Source organism: Notamacropus eugenii, chromosome 4 (genome assembly GCF_028372415.1).
Source record: "Notamacropus eugenii isolate mMacEug1 chromosome 4, mMacEug1.pri_v2, whole genome shotgun sequence".
Taxonomy (NCBI): domain Eukaryota; kingdom Metazoa; phylum Chordata; class Mammalia; order Diprotodontia; family Macropodidae; genus Notamacropus; species Notamacropus eugenii.
The window spans coordinates 159405789-159430950 of record NC_092875.1 but is presented as its reverse complement, the minus strand read 5'-3'; the positions used below and the strand labels follow the sequence as shown (position 1 = coordinate 159430950).

The 25162-nt window shown below is 36.3% G+C and overlaps 1 protein-coding gene across 2 annotated transcripts in view; it reads left to right on the top strand.

The window, feature by feature from the left end:
- TMEM67 (transmembrane protein 67) overlaps nt 1-25162 on the top strand; it is a 95301-nt gene that overhangs the window by 14206 nt on the left and 55933 nt on the right. For both annotated transcript variants that reach the window (XM_072603552.1, XM_072603551.1), the window contains exons 4-12: nt 282-381; nt 1377-1446; nt 1549-1623; nt 5857-5919; nt 19547-19701; nt 19809-19917; nt 20738-20824; nt 22016-22081; nt 23439-23595. In XM_072603552.1, coding sequence (XP_072459653.1) covers nt 282-381; nt 1377-1446; nt 1549-1623; nt 5857-5919; nt 19547-19701; nt 19809-19917; nt 20738-20824; nt 22016-22081; nt 23439-23595 — 882 coding nt within the window. The remainder of the gene's footprint in view (nt 1-281; nt 382-1376; nt 1447-1548; nt 1624-5856; nt 5920-19546; nt 19702-19808; nt 19918-20737; nt 20825-22015; nt 22082-23438; nt 23596-25162) is intronic.

The window sequence follows — 25162 nt, the reverse complement described above, 5'->3', positions numbered from 1 at the left end:
AAAATCTTTTGTAATTATTTTTGTTTGTATGTCTGGGCCTTACATTTCTGCAGAATTCTAAGACTAGAATTATAACATATAAGATGCCCTGAAAAATACTTCAAAATACATTTGTGATAATAGAAATAATTTATTCAACCATGTAACTTGTATACATAAAAGCCCTTTCATTGGAGAGTAGTTTCAAGTAGGTATTATGCGTTTTTAAATAGACTTTTTACTGTTTGTGAAAGAAATCACATTTATATTTCACATTTTAATTTTGTTTTTAAATTATTTAGTGGAACGAGATACTAATGGAAAATTGCTCTCTGAAGCAAATTGTATACTTTGTGATGGAAGTGAAAACTCTTACTCAGAAGCAAATATCTTTCAAAATAGGTAAGTTATATTATGGGGACTTGTGAGTTTTACAAATAAATGTGACTAATTTGAGGATACTTATAATCTACATTTTAACCAATTTTGCATTTTTAAATTTTTTTTAATATATCTCATTTGCTTCTCAGAGTAGCCCTTTGAGTATGTAAAAGAGTCATTTTTACTGTTGAGTTCTGGCCATATTTGACATCTTTTTTAAGAAGCAAAAGTACCTGTTCCGAGGTCTAGCTTCTCATCTATTGGAAGCCTGAGATAGGGGCTCTTCCTTACATAACAACCTATATAACCATGATCAACCAAACTTCTTGAACTGCCTCCAGATTCTTCACTTACTCTGATTTTTCTCTCAGTTCCTTGGCATTAATTTCCTCTTATTTTGGGCACTGCATAGCCCTGTCTCAAGTTAGAAAAGTATATTTGGAAGGAAATTTCTTAGGTTAGGTAGTCTTATCAGCTTTTTGGCAGAAATTCTTAACCTGAGGTCTGTGAACTTTTCAGAAATTTTATTTTGATAACTGTATTTTATTGTGATTGATTTTCTTTATAATCCTATGTGTTTTATTTTATACTCTTCAGAATATTATTTTGAGAAGGGATCCATAGGCCACATTAGACTGCCAAAGGGATCTATGATATAAGAACTCTAACTTTATGGCAGGTAACATTGAAAAGGGAAAATTGCAATAGACCAGGAATGAAAAACTCATAGGATTTAATTTTTATGTATTTGGTGATTGGTTTTTAAAAATTAGTTGAATGATTGATTTACCTAACATTTGTCATTTATTCCACACTGTCTCATGTAGTACTGTGTAATTTTCAGAATAATATGTTTGTTTCAGGTCAAAATTTTAAATTTGCTTTATTTAAGATATAGTAACTTCTGAGTTGAGCTGGTTTATTCTGATTTATCATTTAGAAGGGTGACTCTTACATTAATACTTTTACCATTCGTAAATATTATTTAAATTTTATTTTGTGGATTTTGTTGACAGATGTGTCAGATGTGGACCAACATTCATCAATGCAACAAAGTCCTGTACATGTTCAGAACATGCAATTTCAGTAAGGAAAAAAGTATAATAATTAATAAAATATATAGTTTTATTAAATAATTTTTACCTTTTTGCTAACTGGAGTTTTTCTGTTTCTTATTTGTTAATAAAGACAGGTGGATTATGTTTCAGTAGGAAAGGGAGTTTTCCTCCTCAGGCAGTCACAACTTGGCGTTATGGACAGGCTGTAAGTGTGTTTTAATTTTTTTGTTCTTATGGTATTAAACTTCCTCAATTTCTATGTAGTTAGTAATTATATTGGGACCAAACTTAGCAACATTTCTGTTTAAGTTAATTTAAAGCTAGACTTAACAGCTAAGAAATATTAGCATGAAATAGCTTTAGGATTACTGTAATTTTTGGTTTTCCTATCATGTCTCCAGCTTTTTATTTTTATTTTATTTCTTTAGATCTGTATATATTTGAGTTAATAGTCTTTTGATGTGCTTACATTTAAAAAATAGTTTTATTTTAAAGTGATTTGACCTAAATTCTAGTGATTTTAAATTTATTTTTTTAAGTTTCTAATGCCTTTTATTTTTTGCACCATGATCATTTAATATATTACATCCTGTCCTTTGTTACAAAGAAAATACCTTAAAAAGCCTATTAACAATGACTGTCTAGAAGCATAAGAACATTCTGTGTTCATAGGCCCTGATCTCTCTACTAAGAGGAAGACTGTATACCTCATCATCCGTTCTCTGCAACTAAGACTGGTCATTGTAGTTAATGTGAGCTCATCTGCTCTTTAATGTTGTTTGTATTCACTGTTCTGTCCTTATCATTAGAACATGTTCACCCTGCTCTGAAATGTTACAGTCCACGTTTCAGAATCATAGAATTATAAAATTGGAAAAGATCTCAGGTGGTATCTAGTTTATTCTCCCCCTGGAAGGAATCTATGCTCCAAAATAAAAAAAAGTGGCCTCCTTTCCTTGAAGACCTCCTTTGGGGGAACCTTCTTTCTCCTGAGGCAGTTCATTCTGCTTTGTGTAGCTCTCATAGTTAGGAAGTTTTTCTTAGATCAGGACTAAATTTGCCTTTTTGCAACTTCTGCCCGTTGTTCATTGGTGCCAAGCAGAATAAACCTTCGTTCCTTTTCTACTTTAAGATAGTTATCGTGACCCTTCTTTTCTTCAAGCTAAATGTTCTCAGTTCCTTCAAATGATATTATGTGTATAGTCAGGCCCTTCAACATATGCTAGCTGTGCTTCTCTTGACACTATCCAGCTTATCAATATCCTTTGTAAGTGGAGATGCTTATAACTGAATAGTTGAGTGGTGCTCAGTCCAGATGTAGTCCAACCAGGGCAGTGTATAGCAGTGTTATCACCTTCTTATTCCTGCAATCAAAGCCTCCTTTCATATAGTATAAGGTGGCTTTTAACTTTTTTGGCTACCATATCACACTGCTGACTTATGTTGAGCTTGTGGTTCCCTAAACCCCCAACTCTTTTTCAGACAAGCTTCTCCTTTATTTTTTGTTTTTAAATTTTATTTTTTTCCAGTTACATGTAAAAATAATTTTAACTCTTAAAAAATAATTTTGCATTCTGAATTCTCTCCCACCCTTCATCCTCTTCGCCCTTATTGAGAAGGCAAGTGATTTGATAAAGGTTATTCATGTGTAGTCAGGCAAAACATTCATATTAGTCAGGTTGTGAAAGAAAGCAGTAACAACAACAACAACAAAAACCCAAGAAAAAAACCCAGTGTGCTTCAATCTGCATTCAGATTCTACCAGTTCTTTCTCTGAAAAGGAATAATACTTTGTGAATTTAGAGTTGTCTTGGATCTTTGTATTGCTGAGAATACCATAGTCATTCACAGTTGATCATCATATAGTATTGCTGATACTGTGTACAGTATCCTCCTGGTTCTTCCCAAGTTTTTCTGAACGCATCCTGCTCATCATTTCTTATAGCACAATAGTATTCCATCACAATCATATACCACAACTTATTCAGCCATTCCCTAGTTGATGGTTACCCCCTTAATTTCTGATTCTTTGCCACCATAAAAAGAGCTGCTATAAATATTTCTGTACATATAGGTACTTTTCATTTTTTAAAAAAGTCTCTGTGCTACAAACCTAGTAGTCATTTTACTGGGTCAAAGGGTATGCAGTTCTATAGCTGTTTGAATATAGTTCCAGATTGTTTTCCAGAATGGTTGGATCAATTCACAACTCCACCAGCGGTGCATTAGTGTCTCAGTTTTCCCACATCCTCTCCAACATTTGTTATTTTCTTTTTCTGTCGTATTAGCCAATCTTATAGGTGTGAGGTGTTACTTCAGAGTTGTTTTAATTTGCATTTCTCTAATCAGTTGTGATTTAGAGTATTTTTTCAAATGACTGTAGATTGCTTTGATTTCTTCTTCTGAAAATTGCCTTAGACAATCTACTCTTTAACTATTTATTTCCCTACTAAATGACATCTTAGTAGATTCAGCCTATTATTCTAGCCCATCAAGATCTTTTTGGATCTTTTTAGCCACTCTTCCCAGCCATTAGCAGACTTAGTAAGCATGTCATATATGTCTTTATCCAAGTCTTTGATGAAAATATTAAATAGCACAGTGCCAAGGACAGATCCCTGGGGCATTCAACTGGAGACCTGCTTCTGAGTTGATACTAAACTATTTGAATCTGACCATTCTACATTCAACCCGGTAGCAAGTCCCTCTCTTTATAGTCTCATGTATCCACATCTTTCTGTTATTTGCACAAAAATAACATGATATAAATTGTGAAACATTGTCTAGGTAAACAATATCTATAACATTCCTGTGATCTGCCAATTCAGTAACCTTGACAAAAAAAGGAACAACGTATTTAATCCGACATGGCCACAATTTCATATTCATCGTTGATTGCCTGCTCTTACATCCATATTCTGTACATATCTTTAAAAAATTCTGAGTTAGTTTCTGAGTTCTCTTGTAATCTTTTCAGATAACTTACATTTTTGTTCTTTTTAGAATTGTTTCCCTTTGTGTCATAACAGTTTCATTCATGATAGTTTTCTACCCATCTTGAACTGACTTTGTGGGAGAATTTTAGTACTTTCTTCAGAAAGTATGCTGTTTTTACTTTAATTAGTGATAAGAATTAATCATTATGGAATTACTGGTAAATTTTTCCCTTCCTCTATAAAACATTCAGAAAAATCTTTTATTTTAAACTATTTGTAGTTAGATATTAATAAGTAAAGAATGTGAAATTTCTCTAAGTTTGATATTTCAGTTTGAATGAAACTTCACAATTTTAAAACACAACCTCTAATCAGTTTTCTCCAAGTCTGTAGCTCTTCTCTAAGCCCTCAAGTCCTTGTTGTCCAGAAACCACTGCCTGCTCTACATCTCCATGTGGATGAACTGTTAGCACTTCAAACTTAGTATGTCCAAAAATTAACTCATCATTCCCCCTGCTTAACCTGAGTTTCCTCCATATTCTCCTGGTTTTTTTTTCCTTTTTGTGGCAACAATCAAACTCCCAGTATGACTCTTCTTTACTTTCCCACTCACATTCATTTAAGTGGCAAGTTCTGCCAATTCTACTTCTACAGTGGCTTTTACATTTGTCACCTAGTGTTTCCCAAGGATACCAGTCTCATCACTTCTTAGCTAGACTGTTGTCATAGTCTCTTAATTGATTTCCTTGTCTCAAGTGTCTCTTCTCTCTAGATAACCTTCACAGAGCTGACAAACCAGTCTTTGTAAGACATTGACAGGGGGACCTGCATCTTCAAGGCCACATGTAGCCCTATAGATCCTTAGGTGTGGCCTTTTGGCTGAATCTAAACTTCACAGAACAAATCCATTTAATAAAAGGATTTGTTCTATAAGGCCATAAGTGAACATGTTACTTCTCAGCACGGAAATAATCAGTGCTTCCCAACAGGACAAAATACAGCCTCCTAAGCCTGATATTTAAAGACTTCCACATCTGGCTATAACTGACTTTTATAGTATTCATATTTTTTCTCTTCAAACACTTCTTATGTTTCAGCCAAATTAGATTACTAACTTTAAAAAAACAAAATAACTTGCCTTAGCATCTTCTTGAATTCTTAAAGATGGGAAATGTCCTGTTCCCTAAAGCTGTGCCTTACACATAGTAGATGTTAATGAAGTGTTTGATTTTCTTTGTCTTTTCATACTCAAGGTTCACTGTATGGTAGTGCTGTGTGGTAATGTTATCTAATATAAGTTAGTACAGATGCAGAAATCCTGGGATTTGATTCTAGAATCTTGCTAAGTGAAGGAACTTTGGAATTAATTTTTCACTAGCATTGAAAAGATAAGGTTACTTCTTCCTCATTCAAAAGTACATATTAGGAAGAACTAATCTGTTTAAATTAAAGAAATTTCCATTTTAATTTTTAAATAAAAATTCAACTTTTGTTGTTTACAGGGGGCATTTCTTAATTCAGAGTGGTTTTCAAAACATTTGCAGTCATCAGCAGCTGCTTGTTGGGTGAGTTCAATTTTTTAAAATTTTATCATTAAATATTAAGAATTATATCACTTTTTCTGATGAAAAACAGTGCTTTTGTACTGAGCAGGTGAATGATTTCTGAAACATTTAAGAAAAATATTGTTTAATGTCCATATAGTCTACAAGGTTGCTCAGTTTTTAACAGATAAATTAATTTATTTTATGATTTAGGTATGGATGTCCATAATTTCAGGTAAAATTAATATAATTTTTAAGCAAACAAATATCAAATTGTTAAACATATGACTATTTTCAGTTCTTTAAAATATGTTGTATTTGATCATTTATTTTAAATTTAATTATATAAGCTTTTGTTTATGATTTGTTTTTATAATATTTTTGAATTGTTAAAACAGGACTAGAGACTGGATGTGTGATTTCATTGACAGAGACAACTCCCAGATGAGAACTTTTGTATCAGTTCATGCTGGCACTTTCTTTGCAAATTATAGTCTTAGAGAAATTTTTTTGTAGAGCACTATGAGGTTAAGTGACTTGCCTAGGGCAAACAGCCAGTGTATCAGAAGCAGGACTTGTACCACTTGTCTCTCAGGCTTTCAGGCCAGTTCTCCAGCCATAACTCCAAGCTGCCTCTTAAACATTTTTCAGTTTTTAAAATAACTATTTTCATAGACATATGGACAGTTTAGCTGGTTGAGTGCTGGGTGTGGAGTCAAGAAGACTGGAATTCAAATTCTGCCTTTGACATTATTTAACCCTGGTCAGGTAACTTAAGTTTTTCCCTCAAGTAACCCAACAGAACCCATATGCCAGCATAGATAGGTTGTGATTTACATTGCTAGAGTCTCCATACCAGGACTTCTGCATTTTGGTTAAATTCTTTATATGCATCCATTGTATAGTCTAAGAGATTATTTTTATTCATTTGTTGTTTCATCAATGTGAGTACTCTGTCAATGGATGTAAATCATAACCCATTCAATCCCTAATGCCTTCTTATCCTGTATAATTCTGGTTTATTTCCCCCTATAATAAATATCATATAGAGGAGCTGTTTAATTAAAGGCCCTCCTCTTGTATATTATCCCTCTATCCCTATATTAGGCACACCAAGGTCCTTACTAGATGACAGATCCAGTTCTTGTTCTAGTGATACATGTCTTCAATAATAAATGTTTACAAAATGTTTACTTCTCAATCCTATGATTCATCTTCTCATTGCCCTTTAAGTTACTTGCAATTTGAATTCTCTCAAAATTGTCATGTTCCATGATTCACAACTATATAACATTACCAAGTATTAAAGAAATGAACTTTTGAAAATAAGGAGTCATCGAGGACTCCTAAAACACTGAGCAGTTTTTGAAAATCAGTTAAACTTTTATTAAGTTTTTACTCTGTGCCAGATACTATATTAAGTACTGGAGATAAAAAGACAAAAAAACCAAAACACAACCAAATATCCTTGAACTCAAAGAGCTTACATTCTACTACTGTGTGGGGGAGATTAGGGAAATCTTCAAGTAGAAAATGGAAGCTCCATTGTATGCTTCAGGAATTCCAACTGGTGGAGATGAAGGGGAAGAGAATCTCAGACCTGAAGTCTCTTTTGAAAAGGCTGCCAGCTGTTCCGCTTCATGATATTGCCTGGAAAGAATGCCATTGTCATTCATGGAAACAACTAGCAGGCAAATTTGACAGTAATGGAGAGTCAGTGAAGAGGAATTATATGAAATAAGATAGGAGGGGAAGATGGAAGCATATTGTGGAAGGCTCTCTAAAAGCTAGCCTGAATATTACTTTTTTTATCCTGTAGGCAATAGGATGCTACTGAAGATTTTAGTAAAGAAATAATGTGGTTAGATCTGTTTTTTAGAAATATCATTTTGGCAGCTGTGTGGGGAACAAATTGGAGAATGATTAGAAGCAGAGAGGCTAATTAGGGAACTGTTTCAATAGTCTAGGTAAGAGGGATAAGGAAAAGGAACAGACATTTATTAAGCACCTACTCTGTTCCAGACACTGTACTAAACACTGCCAATATTATCTTATTTGATCCTAACAGCAACCTTGTGAAATAGGTGCTATTATTATCCTCATTTTACAGTTGAAGAAACTGAGTCAGACAGGTTAAGTGACTTGCCCAGGGTCATACAGCTAGGAAGTACCTAAGATCAGATTTGAACTTATATCTTTCTGACTCTAGGCTGAGCGCTCTATCTTCTGTGCCACCTAGGTCCCTGACTTGATGATGAAGGTCTCAATTAGGATAGAGGTTGGAGAGGAAAGGATAGATTCAAGAGATGTTATAGATGTAGAATCTGGAATTTGGCCACAATGTTCCTAGGAGTTTCTCTTTTTGGATCTCTTTCAGGCGGTGTTCTGTGGATTCCTTGAATATTTATTTTGCCCTCTGGTTCTAGAATCTCAGGGTAGTTTTCCTTGATAATTTCATGAAAGATGATGTCTAGGCTCTTTTTTGATCATGGCTTTCAGGTAGGCCCATAATTTTTAAATTGTTTCTCCTGGATCTATTTTCCAGGTCAGTTGTTTTTCCAATGAGATATTTCACATTATCTTCCATTTTTTCATTCTTTTGGTTTTGTTTTGTGATTTCTTGGTTTCTCATAAAGTCATTAGCCTCCATCTGTTCCATTCTAATTTTGAAAGAACTATTTTCTTCAGTGAGCTTTTGAATCTCCTTTTCCATTTGGCTAATTCTGCTTTTGAAAGCATTCTTCTCCTCATTGGCTTTTTGAACATCTTTTGTCAATTGAGTTAGCCTATTTTTCAAGGTGTTATTTTCTTCACCATTTTTTGGGGTCTCCTTTAGCAGGGTGCTGACCTGCTGTTCATGCTTTGACTGCATGTCTCTCATTTCTCTTCCCAGCTTTTCCTCCACCTCTCTAACTTGAATTTCAAAATCCTTTTTGAGCTCTTCCATGGCCTGAGCCCATTGAGTGGGCTGGGATATAGAAGCCTTGACTTCTGTGTCTTTGCCTGATGGTAAGCATTGTTCTTCCTCATCAGAAAGGAAGGGAGGAAATGCCTGTTCACCAAGAAAGTAACCTTCTATAGTCTTATTTCTTTTCCCTTTTCTGGGCATTTTCCCAGCCAGTGACTTGACTTCTGAATATTCTCTTCACACCCACTTCGCCTCCGGATCCTTCCAGCCAGCGCTTGGGGTCTGAGATTCAAATGCTGCTTCCCAGCCTCAGAGCTTTGGGTGGGGGAAGGGCTGCTATTTGGTGTGAGATTAAGTTCAGGTGCTCAGGTAGGGGCAGGGCTGCCTCACAAGCTCAGTTCCCTCAGGGGGTTTATGCAGAGACCTTCAACAATGGATCCAGGCTCCTGCCTGCTTGGGGAGCCCAGGTCTGCTCCCACCTCCGCTGCTGCTTCCCAAGGGGGCCTGAGTTATGGGGGCACCTCACTCCCCTCTCGACCCGCCAAAGAGACCCTCTCACCGACCCCCGTCACCTGTGGGTGGAGGGACCCGCACGGATGCTGGAGATCCCGTCCCTGAAGCCCGCTCGGATCTGCTCCTCTCGGTGCCGCGGCCGCGGCAGGGCTATGCTTGGCTCCCAGTCCGTGGCGCCCAGTCCGCGGCGCAAAAGACCTTTTGCTAGAGGTTTGCAGATCCCTCTGGAACAGAAATCTCCTTTGCTCCAATGTTCTGTGGCCTCTGGTGCTGCAGAATTCGCAGTGAGTTGCTATTTACAGATGTTCTATGGGTTGTGGGTTCGGAGCTATGTGTATGTGTGTCTTTCTACGCCGCCATCTTGGCTCCACGCCCCCATAGATGTAGAATCAACAGAATGTGGCAGTTGATTGGGTATAGGGGCAAGAGGGAAGAAAGAGTAAAGAATGATTCCAAAGTAATGAACCCAGGTCGCTGAAAGGATAGTAGAGCTGGCTTGGTGAAGGAATAAGTTTAAAGGAAAATAGAGTTCTCTTTTGGAAGTGTTGAATTTGAGATATTTGTGGGACATGGAAGTATACCATTGAGGAGGTGATTTTTAATATGGGACTAGAGTTGAGGACAGATATTAGGGCTGGATAGGTTGATTTGGGGAGTCCTTTCCAAAAGATAATAAACTTATGGGAGCTGATGAGAGACCAAGAAGAGTACAAAGAGAATAAGTCTTAGGACAGAGCCTTGAAGGATACTTGTGCTTAGTAGCTAGGGGTGAGATGCTAATCCAGAAAAGGAGAAAGAGCAGTAAGAGAGACTATGAAGAAACCCAAGAGAGAACCGTGTCCTAGAGGGAGTGGTGCGCCATAATAGAAAAGCTATAGGGAAACCAAATAAAATGATGACTTAGATTTAATTTTTATGGGATCTTTAGTAAGATAGAGTACTTTTAGTTAGTCAGTGTGGTGAGAAGCTATATTAAAAGGTATGGAAAAGATTGGGAAGGGAGACAAATGAATGTGGACCATCTTTTCGGAGTGTTTGGCTGTGAAAGGAGAAGATGCTGAATGATAGCTTCATGGGAATGGAGAAGAGGGCACTCAGGACAAAGGTGTCACAGATATCTGGAGCTGGCAGGGACCTCAGTGACCAGACATAGCCAGAAGGAACCCTCACTAAAAATATACCAGATTATCTTCTTAAAGACTTCTATGAGGGTAACCCAGAACCTCCCAAGCTTCTTATGACTAGGGAAAGTTTCTTGAGGATATTAAACTTAAATTTGCCTTTTTGCAAACCAGAAGAATTAATGTCAACAAATAAGAGCTCTTGGTGGAGCCAAGATGGCGGAGTAGAAACACACAAAAATGCTAGCTCCGAACCCACAGCCCATGAAATATCTGTAGTAAAGAGCTGCTGATAAATTCGGGAGCAGGAGAAGCCACGTAACAGCAGAGCAGATAAGATTTCTGTTCCAGAGGGACCTGTAAACCTCTCGCAAAAGGTCCGTCGCACTGCGGACATGGAGCCCAGCCCAGTCCTGCCACGGCCACGGCACCGAGAGGAGCAGATCCGAGTGGACTTCAGGGATGGGATCTCCAGCGGTCGCGCGGGTCCCTCCACCCACAGGTGACGGGGTCGGTGAGAAGGTCTCTTTGGTGGGTCGAGAGGGGAGTGGGGTGCCCCCATACTCAGGCCCCCTCGGGAGGCAACAGTGGAGGTGGGAGCAGACCTGGGCTCCCCAAGCAGGCAGGAGCCTGGATCCATTGTTGAAGGTCTCTGCATAAACCCCCTGAGGGAACTGAGCCCATGAGGCGGCCCTGCCCCTACCCGGGCAGCTGAACTTGATCTCACACTGAATAGCAGCCCTTCCCCCACCCAAAGCCCTGAGGCTGGGAAGCAGCATTTGAGTCTCAGACCCCAAGCGCTGGCTGGGAGGATCCGGAGGCGAGGTGGGTGTGAGGAGAATATTCAGAGGTCAAGTCACTGGCTGGGAAAATGCCCAGAAAAGGGAAAAAAACCAAGACTATAGAGGGTTACTTTCTTGGTGAGCAGGTTTCTCCTCCCCTCCTTTCTGATGAGGAAGATCGGTGCTCACCATCAGGGGGAGACACGGAAGTCAGTGCTTCTACATCCCAGCCCACTCAATGGGATCAGTTCTGGGAAAAGGTCATAAAGAGCTCAAAAAATTTTCAAAATTATGTTAGAGAGGTGGAGGAAAAACTGGGAAGAGCAATAAAAGACTTGCAAGTAAAGTATGAACAACAGATCAGCACCCTGCTAAAGGAGACCCAAAAAAATGCTGAAGAAAATAACACCCTGAAAAATAGGCTAACTCAATTGGCAAAGGAGGTTCAAGAAGCCAGTGAGGAGAAGAATGCTTTCAAAAGCAGAATTCGCCAAATGGAAAAGGAGATTCAAAAGCTCACTGAAGAAAATAGTTCTTTCAAAATTAGAATGGAACAGATGGAGGCTAATGACTTTATGAGAAACCAAGAAATCACAAAACAAAACCAAAAGAATGAAAAAATGGAAGATAATGTGAAATATCTCATTGGAAAAACAACTGACCTGGAAAATAGATCCAGGAGAGACAATTTAAAAATTATGGGCCTACCTGAAAGCCATGATCAAAAAAGAGCCTAGACATCATCTTTCATGAAATTATCAAGGAAAACTGCCCTGATATTCTAGAACCAGAGGGCAAAATAAATATTGAAAGAATCCACCGATCATCACCTGAAAAAGATCCAAAAAGAGAAACTCCTAGGAATATTGTGGCCAAATTCCAGAATTCCCAGGTCAAGGAGAAAATATTGCAAGCAGCTAAAAAGAAACAATTCAAGCACTGTGGAAATACAATCAGGATAACACAAGATCTAGCAGCTTCTACATTAAGGGATCGAAGGGCATGGAATAGGATATTCCAGAAGTCAAAGGAACTAGGACTAAAACCAAGAATCACCTACCCAGCAAAACTGAGTATAATACTTCAGGGGAAAAATTGGTCTTTCAATGAAATAGAGGACTTTCAAGCATTCTTGATGAAAAGACCAGAGCTGAAAAGAAAATTTGACTTTCAAACACAAGAATGAAGAGAAGCATGAAAAGGTAAACAGCAAAGAGAAGTCATAAGGGACTTATAAAAGTTGAACTGTTTACATCCCTACATGGAAAGACAATATTAGTAACTCTTGAAACTATTCAGTATCTGGGTACTTGGTGGGATTACACACACACACATGCACACGCACACACTCATAGAGACAGAGTGCGCAGAGTGAATTGAATAGGATGGGATCATATCTTAAAAAAAAATGAAATCAAGCAGTAAGAGAGAAATATATGGGAGGAGAAAGGGACAAATTATCTCTCATAAAAGAGGCAAGCAAAAGACTTTTTTAGTTTGGGGAAAAAGAGGGGAGGTGAGAGAAAAACATGAAGTTTACTCTCATCACATTCCACTAAAGGAAGGAATAAAATGCACACTCATTTTGTTATGAAAACCTGTCTTACAATACAGGAAGGTGGGGGACAAGGGGATAAACAGGGTGGGGGGGACGATGGAAGGGAGGGCATGGGGAGGAGGGTACAATTTGAGGTCAACACTCACGGGGAGGGTCAGGATCAAAAGAGAGAATAGAAGTAATTGGAGGCAGGATAGTATGGAGGGAAATATAGTTAGTCTTATACAACACGACTATTATGGAAGTCATTTGCAAAACTACACAGATTTGGCCTATATTGAATTGCTTGCCTTCCAAAGGGAGGGGGAGGGGAGGGAGGGAGGAAAAGAAGTTGGAACTCAAAGTTTTAGGAATAACTGTCAAGTACTGTTCTTGCAGCTAGGAAATAAGAAATATAGGTAAAGGGGTATAGAAAGTTATTTGGCCCTACAGGACAGAGGAGAGGATGGAGACAAGGGCAGTGAGGGATGATAGAGGAGAGAGCAGATTGGTGATGGGGGCAGTTGGAATGCTCGGTGTTTTGGGGTGGGGGGAGACGACAAGGGGGGGAGAAAATTTGGAGCCCAAAAATTATGTGAAAATGAATGTTAAAAGTGAAATAAATAAATAAATTTATTATAATAATAAAAAAAATAGAACCCCCCCCCCAAAAAAAAACAAATAAGAGCTCTTCTCTGAGCGTGAACAGTTTGTTGCTAACTTGGAGGGAAAGTTGAGCCAACACACAGGTGGCAACAATGGAGCAGAAAAGGAATGGGCAACTTTCAGAGATTTGGTATACAGTACTGCATTTGCTCATCTGGGTCAGAACACTCACAAACACCAAGGCTAGTTTGATGAAAATGATGGGGAAATTAAGAAGCTGCTAAATGAAAAACGAGAACTCCACAGGATTTACCAGCAGGATGGTTCATCTACCTCTAAGAAGGCAGCATTTAATTGCATCAGAAGCAAAGTACAAGCAAAGCTTAGAGAGATGCAAGATTTCTGGCTCAGTAAGAAGGCAGATGAAATTCAATTTTGTGCTGATAGTAACAATCCAAAGTGCTTTTATGATTTCCTGAAAGCTATTTGTAGACCAAAAACCTATGGTGCATCACAACTACTCAGTGCTGTTGGAGCCACATTGATTAGTGATAAGGACACGATCCTAGAGAGATGGGCTGAACACTTCCATAGTGTTCTCAGCAGACCATCATCAATCAATGCTGAGGCCATTGACCGTTTACCTCAGGTTGAAGTCAGTCCCTCCTTAGCTGAAGTTCCAACTGAAGAAGAGGTTTAGAGGGCCATTAGGCTCCTTTCGTGTGGCAAAGCACTTGATGCTGATCCTATTCCATCTGAAATTTACAAGGTAGGGGGACCATTGCTCATACAAAAGCTGACTGAAATTTTCCAGGTTATATGGCAAGAGGAGGTTATCCCTCAGGAGTTCAAGGATGCCTCCATTGTCCATCTCTATAAAGGTAAAGGGAATAGATAGCCCTGCAACAATCCCAGGGGGATCTCTCTCTTAGTCACTGATGGCAGAATTCTTGCTAGAGTCCTCCTTAATAGGCTGATCCTTCACCTGGAAGATGGTCATATTCCTGAGAGTCAATGTGGCTTCAGGAAGGGCTGAGGAACAGTCAATATGGTGTTTGCTACCCAGCAACTCCAGGAGAAATGCCAGGAGCAGAACAGAGGTCTGTATACAACATTTGTAGATCTGACCAAGACCTAAGTGAGAGCTTATGGAAAATTATGTCAAAATTTTGTTGCCTAGAGAAGTTCTTCAATATTATATGTCAATTTCATGATGGTATGTTTGCCTGGGTTCTGGCTAATGGACAATGCTCTCATGCCTTCCAAGTCACTAATGGAGTGAAACAGGACTGTGTGCTTGCTCCCATGATGTTTTCAGCCATGTTGACAAATGCTTTCAGTGAGGATGAACGCAGCATCAAGGCCAACTACCATACTGATGGTAAGTTCTTCAATTTGAAAAGGCTACAAGCCAAGACCAAAGTGGAGGGAGTGTTGGTGCATGATTTTCTGTTTGCAGATGATTGTGCACTCAGTGCAGCCTCTGAAGCTGAGATGCAACAAAGTATGGATCAGTGCTCTGCTGCCTGTGCAATTGGCCTTAAAATTAACACCAAGAAAACGCAGGTGCTCCATTAGCCACCGTCACACCATCCATACATGGAATCATTGGTTACAACAAATGGAGAAGTTTTGAATGCTGTGGATAAGTTCACTTACCTTGGTAGTATACTTTCTAGGGATGTACACATTGACAGTGAGGTTGATGCACACATTGCCAGAGCTAGCTCAATGTTTGGGAGACTCCAAATAAAAGTTTGGGAGAGAAGACTGACTACCAAACTGAAGGTCTATAGAGCTGTTGTGCTGAACTCATTGTTATATGTTTGTGAAACATGCACCATGCCAGGAAATGGGATCATTTCCATTTGAACTGTCTTAGGAAGATTCTGAGGATTACCTGGCAGGATAAGGTACCAGACACTGAAGTCCTTGCTCAAGCTGAACTGCCAAGTATTCAAACTGTGCTTCAGAGAGCGCAACTCCGATGGGCTGGTCATGTTGTTTGAATGCAAAATGTATGCTTGCCAAAATGACTGTCTTATAGAGAACTTGCATGGGGCAGGAGATCACATGGTGGCCAGAAGAAGCGATACAAGGACACTCTCAAGGTCTCTCTCAAGAACTTTTGATTTGACTATGCAACATGGGCGACACTGGTACAGGACCACTCAGCATGGAGTGCCCACATGAGAAAGGGTACTGTGCTCTTTGAGCAAAGCAGAATTGAGACAACACAAGTAAATGCAGGATGCGCAAATTTGGGATATCCATCCCAAATATTCACATGTACCATCTGTGCCCAACCTGGTAGAGCATTCTGAACTCATATTGGTCTGATCAGCCACAGTCAGACACACTGAAATTTCACTTTGTCATGGTGATGTCATTTTGGTCCTCTTCAAAGATGAAGGACAACACGCATTGTTCTTGGTTTTGCCCTCTAAGACCAAACAGAACAAGTTTAATTCTTTTTCCACTGACAACCCTTTAGATATCAGATTCTCCCTTCATCTTCTCTGGGCTAAACATCCCCTGATTCGTTTTTTTATGACATGGACTCAAGACTCTTCACCATCTTGGTTATATTGTTATGTGGGAGCTTTCCAGCTTATCATTGTCCTTAAATTGTGACACCCAGGACTGAAGAAGGTACTTGAGATATGGTCCAGCCAGGGGAGAGTATAACAAAACTAATACCTACTTATTATTTCTGAAATTTATTCTATTCTTTATAAAATGATATCTTCTATTTTTATGTCACCCCATTTTCCTGTCTTCCTATCTATGCCCAGAGGGTCCTTTCTTAAAAAATTAAAAAAGAGAAGAAATGCAAAAGTTCAGTAAGACTTGTTCATTCATTTTTCAGTGTCGTCTGACTCTTTGTGACCCTATTTGCCCCCCCTTAATAGTATTTTATTTTTTCTAATTATATGTAAAGATAGTTTTCAACATTCATTTTTATAAAATTTGGAGTTCCAGATTTTTTTCCCTTCTTTTCTACCTGTTTCCTTTACCCTCTCCCCAAGAAGGCAAGCAGTCTAGTATGGATTATACATGTATAATCATATTAAATATATTTCCACATTAGTCATGTTTGAAAGAATCTGAACAGAGGGGAAAAACCACAAGAAAGAAAGAATAAAAAGCAAAAACAGTGAAAATAGTATGCTTCGATCTGCCTTTAGACTCCATATTTCTTTCTCTGGATGTGGATAGCATTTTCCATCATGAGTCTTTTGGAATTGTCTTGGATTATTGTATTACTGAGAAGAGCTAAGTCTGTCAGAGTTGATGATCTCACAATGTTGCTGTTAACTGTGTATAATATTCTCTTGATTCTGCTCACTTTACTCAACATCAGTTCGTATAAGTCTTTCCAGGTTTTTCTGACATCCACCTGCTCATCATTTCTTATAGCACAGTAGTATTCCATTGCATTTATATACCACAACTTGGTTAGCCATTCCCCAACTGATGGGCCTCCCCTCAATTTCCAATTCTTGGCTACCACAGAAAGAGCTGTTATAAATGTATTTGTACATATGGGACCTTTTCCCCTTTTTATAATCTCTTTGGGACACAGACCTAGTCTTGGTACTACTGGGTCAAAGTGTACGCACAGTTTTATAGCTCTTTGGGTATAGTTCCAAATTGTACTCCAGAGTGGTTGAATCAGTTCACAATTCCACCAACAATGCTTTAGTGTTCAATTTTCCCACATCTTCTTCAACATTTATCATTTTCTTTTTCTGTCATATTAGCCAATTGGTTAGGTATGAGGTGGTACCTTAGAGTTATTTTCATTTGCATTTCTCTAATCAATAGTTATTTAGGACATTTTTTCATAAATATAGATAGCATTAACTTCATCTGAAAACTCTCTGCTTATATCCTTTGACCATTTATCAATTGGGGAATGACTTGTATTCTTATAAATTTGACACAGTCCTCTATATAATTTAGAAATGAGGCCTTTATCAGAGACATGGCCTATAAAAATTGTTTCCCCAGCTTTCCACTTTCCTTCTAACCTTGGTTTAACTGGTTTTGTTTGTGTGAAAACTTTTTAATTTAATGTAATCAAAATTATTTTGAACCTTGGGCTGCTTCAGCTCTCACTTCTCACCTCTTTGCTGACACCACTCTCTTGTGAGGCCATATCCTTCTTACTTTTTTCAGATATATATCAAATGTTGATATATATTTAATATCATTAACTGTAAATTTAATTTACTGGGTTTTGGAATAAGTGTTACCCCTCCTTGGAAGGAAAGCAATGGTGAACCATCAAAAGGAATTTGTAGATCTTATAGACAAATTTGGTAATGGAAACAATAGTTTTGCTAATGATGCCTAGAGCATGTCTTCTATACATGTAATCTCTTCTACAGAAAGAAAGTGAGAGCTGAGCGAGAAAATGTGAGTTTAGTAGGTGGTCAAGAAGGAGCAGTGAGCTTAAAAACTAGAAAGAAACAGTAGTATATTTCTAGCTGGTGAAGCAGTTTGATATTATGCAAAAATGTACCTTGTAAAGATGTAATCCACTAGAGAACTAAGAACAATAGAGGAAGAAACCTAATTTTACAATAAACCATAACCAACACACCATAAATTCCCTTGCTATCCCTTTTTTGCTTGCAACAATTATAAATTTACTTTTAAACATCAGTGTACCAATTAAACTTATTTTGTGACTATTTACACTTAAATATATGAATTTTACTACGTAAAATATTTTTAAACACTCTCAGCATTCATCAGGATTTTTTCACTAATTCCCATTCATTTTCCCTTTAATATGGTTATAGTTGAAATTATTCTGATCTGCTTCTGATTTTTTGCTTTTCAGTATTTCACAAAGATTTTTCCCTACTTTATATAGTCTTCATATTCTTAATGGCATTAAAATACAGTTTGCTATAATAATAAAATATTACATTACCTCAATGTAGTAGAACTTATTTAACCATATTACCATTAGTGGACATTTAGATTACTTCCTCCTCTTTTAAAAAAATATGAATAATGGCACTCTAAGCATTTTTCAATAGATAGTGCTTTTTTGGCTTGTTATAGCTTTCAGGGTATTCCCAGTAGTGGAATTATTGTGTCACAAAGGGTAAGTTTGCTTCAAAGATTCTTCAAGTTTTCCATAACATCAGCCGTTAAATGAGTACATTTGTTCAGTGATTAAATGAGTGCACTTTTTCTGCATTATTTGTTTATATTTATTTATATAATATTTATATTTTATCATTCATATATACATATATGTACTTATATATGTACATATATGTGTGTATACACACACACACACACACATACACACATGAATGATGGCCTAGTTGTGTCACTTGTCTCTAGGCTTGTTTCCGTATCTGTAAAGTGAAGGAGTTGGACTTAAGGTCCTCTAAGGTCCCAGCTCTAAATCTGTGATTCTAGGAATACGTGAAAAACTCATATAGTAATAAATATAGGAGACCAAGGTGAGGTTCATATTTTCTGAGCCAGCAAACACAGAATTTTCTAGAATGAGGGAGAAACAAATGGAATAATTAGAAGAATGGTTCTCAAAATTTGATCATATGACCCTGTAGGGCCCCACAATCCTTTCAGGATGTTCATGAGGTCAAAACTAATTTTATAATAATGCTAAGATACCATCTGACTATTAAAATACTCTTTCCTTTTCCAACCATGTATCTGTGGCAAGCTGAATTTTCTTTATATACTTCAACCAAAACAATATATCACAACAGATTGACTGTAGCAGCAGATAGGAGACTACAACTGTCTTCTATTAAGCCAGGAAGTAGATTTGTAAAAAAAAGAAAAAAATAGATTTGTTAAAAAAAATGGCATTGCCATTCTCATTTTTGTTTTAGAAAATATAGTTATTTTTCAAATTAAAAGTACATTATATTAATATGTAATGAGTTTATTATTGCTCTAAATAGTTTATTAGTTTAAATTTACAACAGGATAAACATTGATAGATGCAATCCACATAAACAAAAGCTTTAAATAACTTTTAAAAATGAAAGGGGTCCTGAGATTTAAAAATTGGAAACTTTTGGATTAGAATAATCAAAGTCAAAGCTAAGTTTAATTTTCTATGCTAACTTTTGCTTAGTTTGTTAATAGTCATACTAAATTTTATTTCTATTTTTCCTTAAAGATATATTCTAATCTTACATCTTGCCAAGCCCTTGGAAATATGTGTGTGATGAACATGAATTCTTGGAGCTTTTCTACCTTTGATGCTTGTCGTCTGTTTCGGTTTATCTTTGAAAATACTGCTGCTCTAGGCACTGTTCATTCTATATCATCCTGGTATGAACATTTGTATTGATGTATTTTTTTGGTATATGCAACTCTTTATACAAATTTTAATAATAGAAATTTTGGATTTCCATGGTTTAAACAAAAGTTATTTTCAGGAGACAGAATCTTCCATGGTTGTTCTACGGGGATCAGCTAGGATTAGCACCTCAAGTGCTCAGAACTACCCAGCTTTTTACAAATTTCAACTTTAAAGGTCAAAGCCAGGTATGTTGTTAATTCCTTAAGACCCAATACCCCAAGAATTTTATAACATCTACATTTAAGAACTCATAGAGTGGTTAAAAAAAGTTGCCAGATATATTTTTAAAAATTGTCGCAAAGTAATTTTAAATTCCTCTTTTTAAAAATGAACCTTAACTTTATTCCCTAATGTCAACTATTTTTAACAACTAAATAATACATTTATTAATGTTTGCCTTAGGTCAGTACTTCTGATGTGGCAGTTCCTAGCACTTAGGGAGATATACACCTTAGACACAGTAAGCTATCTCTTTAGGGACAGAATTCTTTCCCCCAGGAGTCCTGAAAGTGCCATTTGCAAAGCTAGGGAAACTTGTATTGTGGACCCCTGATAAGAGTCTTGAGGTGCAAGAGGTAAGTGATTTTTATGCCCAAGTCACAGGAAATTTCTACCATGGCATGCCCCCTAGCATTCTAGAGATTGGCCTGATATATTTGGGCCTTTGCCTGCATGTCCAATCCATGAAAGAGGGGAAAACTTGATTTTCTTCCCATTTCATCCCTTTTAAAAAAAAAAGTTCTTTTATACATGAAAACAAGATGCTAAAAGCAGAAGTGCTATATTCTTCGATCTTGAATCCATGTTTAATAGTTTGGGTCCCCAAACATATGCACTTTTCTTCAGTGTGTTTGACTATGGTTTTGACTAAATTAATCTAGTTTCAAAATAGAATCAGTTAATATTTAATATTTGACAGTTTAGCAGTGAATGTTGTTTTTCTCAAAATTATCTTGATATAAGAATATGTGACATTTTAATTTAACTTTTCCCTTTTGTCATTAGAATTTGAAGCTGAAGTTTGTTGCAGCTTCCTATGATGTAAGAGGAAATTTTCTTGAGTGGAGGACTTTGGAAGGAGGTCTTTTACAGGTGATCGTAATTCTAGTTACAGAATTACTAATATGCTTTTTTTTTAAATTTATTTGTTTAACTTTTAACATTCATTTTCACAAAATTTTGGGTTCCAAATTTTCTCCCCCTTTGTCCCCTGCCCCCGCCCCAAAACACCGAGCATTCCAATTGCCCCCATCACCAATCTGCTCTCTCCTCTATCATCCCTCACTGCCCTTGTCTCCATCCTCTCCTCTGTCCTGTAGGGCCAAATAACTTTCTATACCCCTTTACCTGTATTTCTTATTTCCTAGTGGCAAGAACAGTACTTGACAGTTGTTCCTAAAACTTTGAGTTCCAACTTCTTTTCCTCCCTCCCTCCCCACCCCCTCCCTTTGGAAGGCAAGCAATTCAATATAGGCCAAATCTGTGTAGTTTTGCAAATGACTCCCATAATAGTCGTGTTGTATAAGACTAACTATATTTCCCTCCATCCTATCCTGCCCCCAATTTACTAATATGCTTTTTAAAAAAATTACTTTCAGCATAAAAGAAAAGAAACACCATTGCTGTTTTAGATGGAGCATTGTTTTAAATGTTAAGCTTATGTCACACTTTAAACTGAGAGACTGTGGCTCATGATTGGGGTCACACAACTGCAATGCCCTGGAGCTGGGATTTGAACCCAAGTATCCTATTTCAAGTCCAGCAACTCTGTTTTACTCTACCATGTCTGTAAATTGGATCTATTATCTATACTACCTGACATAATGGTTGAGAAAAAAATGTGTTTTGTAAATTAAGAAGCTCTTTATAAATCTAAATTACTATTTTATTAGTTTAAAAAAAATTATTCAGTACTTCCCTTAAAAATCACTCCAATAAAGAACAGCTTCAATGTCTAATCTTCTAGTAGAGTAGAACAGGTCCACGATACACTGAAGTATAGCCTAAACCGAATTAAGGTGTAACTGAAAATATTTAACAAAATAAATACAACTGAAGTAGGACATAGGTAATAATGTTAATTTGTGGCTTTCTGAGTGAATATGTGGCCTGCAGGGATCCTTAAGTATGATTTCGTGGCTCCCTTTTCTAACTGAGTTTGACAACCACTGGTGTGAGAGCACCTACACCTGTATTATTCAAGCTACTTTTTTGTTGATAAACTAACCCTTTGGCTTTTGAATTGTCTCATTTTTTCCTGTTTGTTTGACTGTTTTGGTGTAGCTTTGTCCAGACACGGTGATCAGACTGAATGCTGCTTATAACTTTGGAACAACTTATCAGCAAAGTGTAAGCTTAAAGTATATTAAGTTACACTTTTAATCTGTACTTTAAATCTCATTCTTTTAAAAACATGCCAGTAATACCAGAGGAAACTGTTTTTCCTTGAGAAAATATTATCTAATATTTTGGATAATAAGTGAAATTTCTTGATTCATTCACTGTCAAGTAGCAATAAAATGAAATATAGCTAGTAGTATCTAGACTTGGAAAATCTACATAATTTTAATGGTATAAGAAGAGTATCATGTGTTTTAAATTTTATGAAGTCATTCTGATTTGCAAATTGATTTGCAGGCTTTTCCTAATTCCTTGGCAATAAGTATTGTTCTGAAAATAATAATAGATTTTCATAAACATGTTTGTTTTGCCTAGATTTACTCATATAAAGAAAAAAGATGGTTATGTGTAATGTGAAATTTTTGGAGAAAATTATATAATTTTTATTATAACATTTTTCCCTAAAAAATTATACATGTGTGTTTATGTATGTATATATACATATAGATTACATAAATAATCCTATTTGAACCCCAATACCTAATCATAGTTTAAATTACTACATTTTACAATTTTCTGAAAACTGATGGAATTTAGGGGCATTCTTAGTAAAGTTATTTTGGGGGTTATTGTTCAGTAAAATTCCATTGATGTGGCACTAATGAACTTTATAACCCACCCTTAAATTGACCAGAACATATAGCAACAGTAGAATACTCTTAGTTTAGATAAATTCTATGCCTCTGGTATTCTTTTAATTTTCTACTGCTTTCTCATACTTTGAAGGTGGAAATTGTAACTGCAACTTTTGACACCATTCTTGCCTAGATCATAAATGAAAATTTAAATTGGGGAGTATTTTTTAAAATCTCATTGATTGTTTTTGTATATCCCCTTACCAAGAAAGATAATGTAATTGGCCTCATCCTGCCGGTGAATAGTACTTACCTATTTGAAAGATGAGTTCATGTTTTAAATTATCAGGATATAATTTAGTGCTTTAAAAATTTTGATGACTAAAAGACAACTTGTGGCTTTAAATCTGCTATTATTTCTAATGAGCAAACTATGCCTTTTTGACTAGGACAACCAACCCTATTATTTGTTCTCTATTTGTTGGTTTACCTATATTTTCCCATTTAAAATGAATTTTTATGCTTTTGGAGAAAGTATAGAGTTATATATATATATGTTTATTATATATTTATTATTATATATTATATATAATATATGTTATTAAATATTATATATTTATATATTTTTATTCAAAGTATTTTAATGAAAATTTCCCCTAAATTTATTTTAAAAGCTCTTTGAAGATTACCACAGGGAATTTTCAAGTTTAATGCTTTTTTTTTTTTAATAGTGTGAGATTCCTATCTCCAAGATCTTAACAGACTTTACAAGTCCAGTATTTTATGATGTGTATCTTGAATATACTAATGAAAATCAAGAGCAACATCTTTGGGCTGTACCAGTATTAAATCAAAATCTTCAGCACAATGAAATCTTTGTGAACCAAGGTAAGACCTTTATACTTATATGTGTAAAATTGTCCCAAATAGGTAACAATAATAATACTAGCTAGCATTTATTTATTTTGAGGTTTTTAAAGAACTGTAAAAATATTAATCAATTAATAAATAAACATTGAGCATTCACTTGTGTGCCAGCACTGTGCCAGCACTACCAAGAGAAGCAACCTTGCCCTCAAGGAGTTCACAGTCTAATGAATGAGATCAATAATATCTCATTTTACCCTCACAATCACCCTGGGAGGTAGGTGCTATTACTGTCCCCATTTTATGGATGGGGAAACTAGGGTAGACAGAGAGAGGTTGAGTGATTTGCACAGTCACATAGCTAGTAAGCGTCTGAGGTTAGATTCGAACTCATGTCTTCCTAACTCCAGGCTCAGCACTATATCTTCTGTGACACTTCACTGTCTAGGTAAGTAAATGAATGTAAGAATTTAATGTACTAATAACTTATTTTGTTTTTAATTTCAGTTGTATTGTTTTATGTGAAGTTAGATTCTCCATTGTTGTCCTTGACATAAGGCCTTGCTGAAAACTTCCCAGGGAAAATGATAGAAATCATATGGAATCTTTTTCTCAAAATGATGAACATTTTTCCCCCTTTAAATATTTCTATCTATAGCAAAAACTCACTAATTCAGATTAGTTGGGGAGAATTATTTTTCCAAATTGATGAAAACTTGAAGTTATAGAAATAATTTTTGGGTGTGACAGAGGTACTTTAATTACCAGGATCACACTGAAACTACTACCACCAGTATTCTTACTACCATTTTCTCTTTAGCCTCTTTTATATGAAGTAAAATATATTTGCTTTGTGCATTAGTTTTGTTTAGTGTATTTTTTCCAAACAGTTATGGAAGTTTTGAACTTCCATAGTTCATAGTTCACACAGTTCGCATACAAATGATGAGCAGTGATCACGAATTGGCACAATGCTGGAAGAAATAACTTCAGGAAAAGTATGGTTTGAGATGAAGAACTAAACAAATTAAAAGGCTTGTGAAGCCTACAGTCCTGAATCCTTTCTTCATTAAGAGAGTCAGAAGAGGCTGTTACTAAGTAATTAAAAACATTTTTGTTTTTAATTTATTTCTTTGTTGACATCTTCATAACTCCTTGTTTGTGATGTGTTACAGTCTTATTAGTTCTTCTGCATGCCTTTTGGGTGATCTTTCATTCCATTTCTTTGGAGATTGGAGGGTTCTGTGACTTACAGTCATATAGTAACACTGGAAGAATATTAGTATTAAAAACATTAAAAAGTGACAATGTTAGATCATTCAAAGAACTTAGTAATTTTCCAAAGCCAGACCAAACCACTCTTCTGTTCAACTTTGGGTACAATTCTTGTCCATTTGTAGTATCTTTCTAAGATTGTGTGTGTGAATAAATAGTAAACATTTATCAAACTCCTACTATGTTGTAAGACACTATGGTAACTGCTGATGATACAAAAAGAGGCAAAAGACAATCAAAGAGCTTTCAATATAATGAAAGAGATAATAAGCAAATATGTATAAACAAGTTAGCTACAGGATAAGTAGGACAT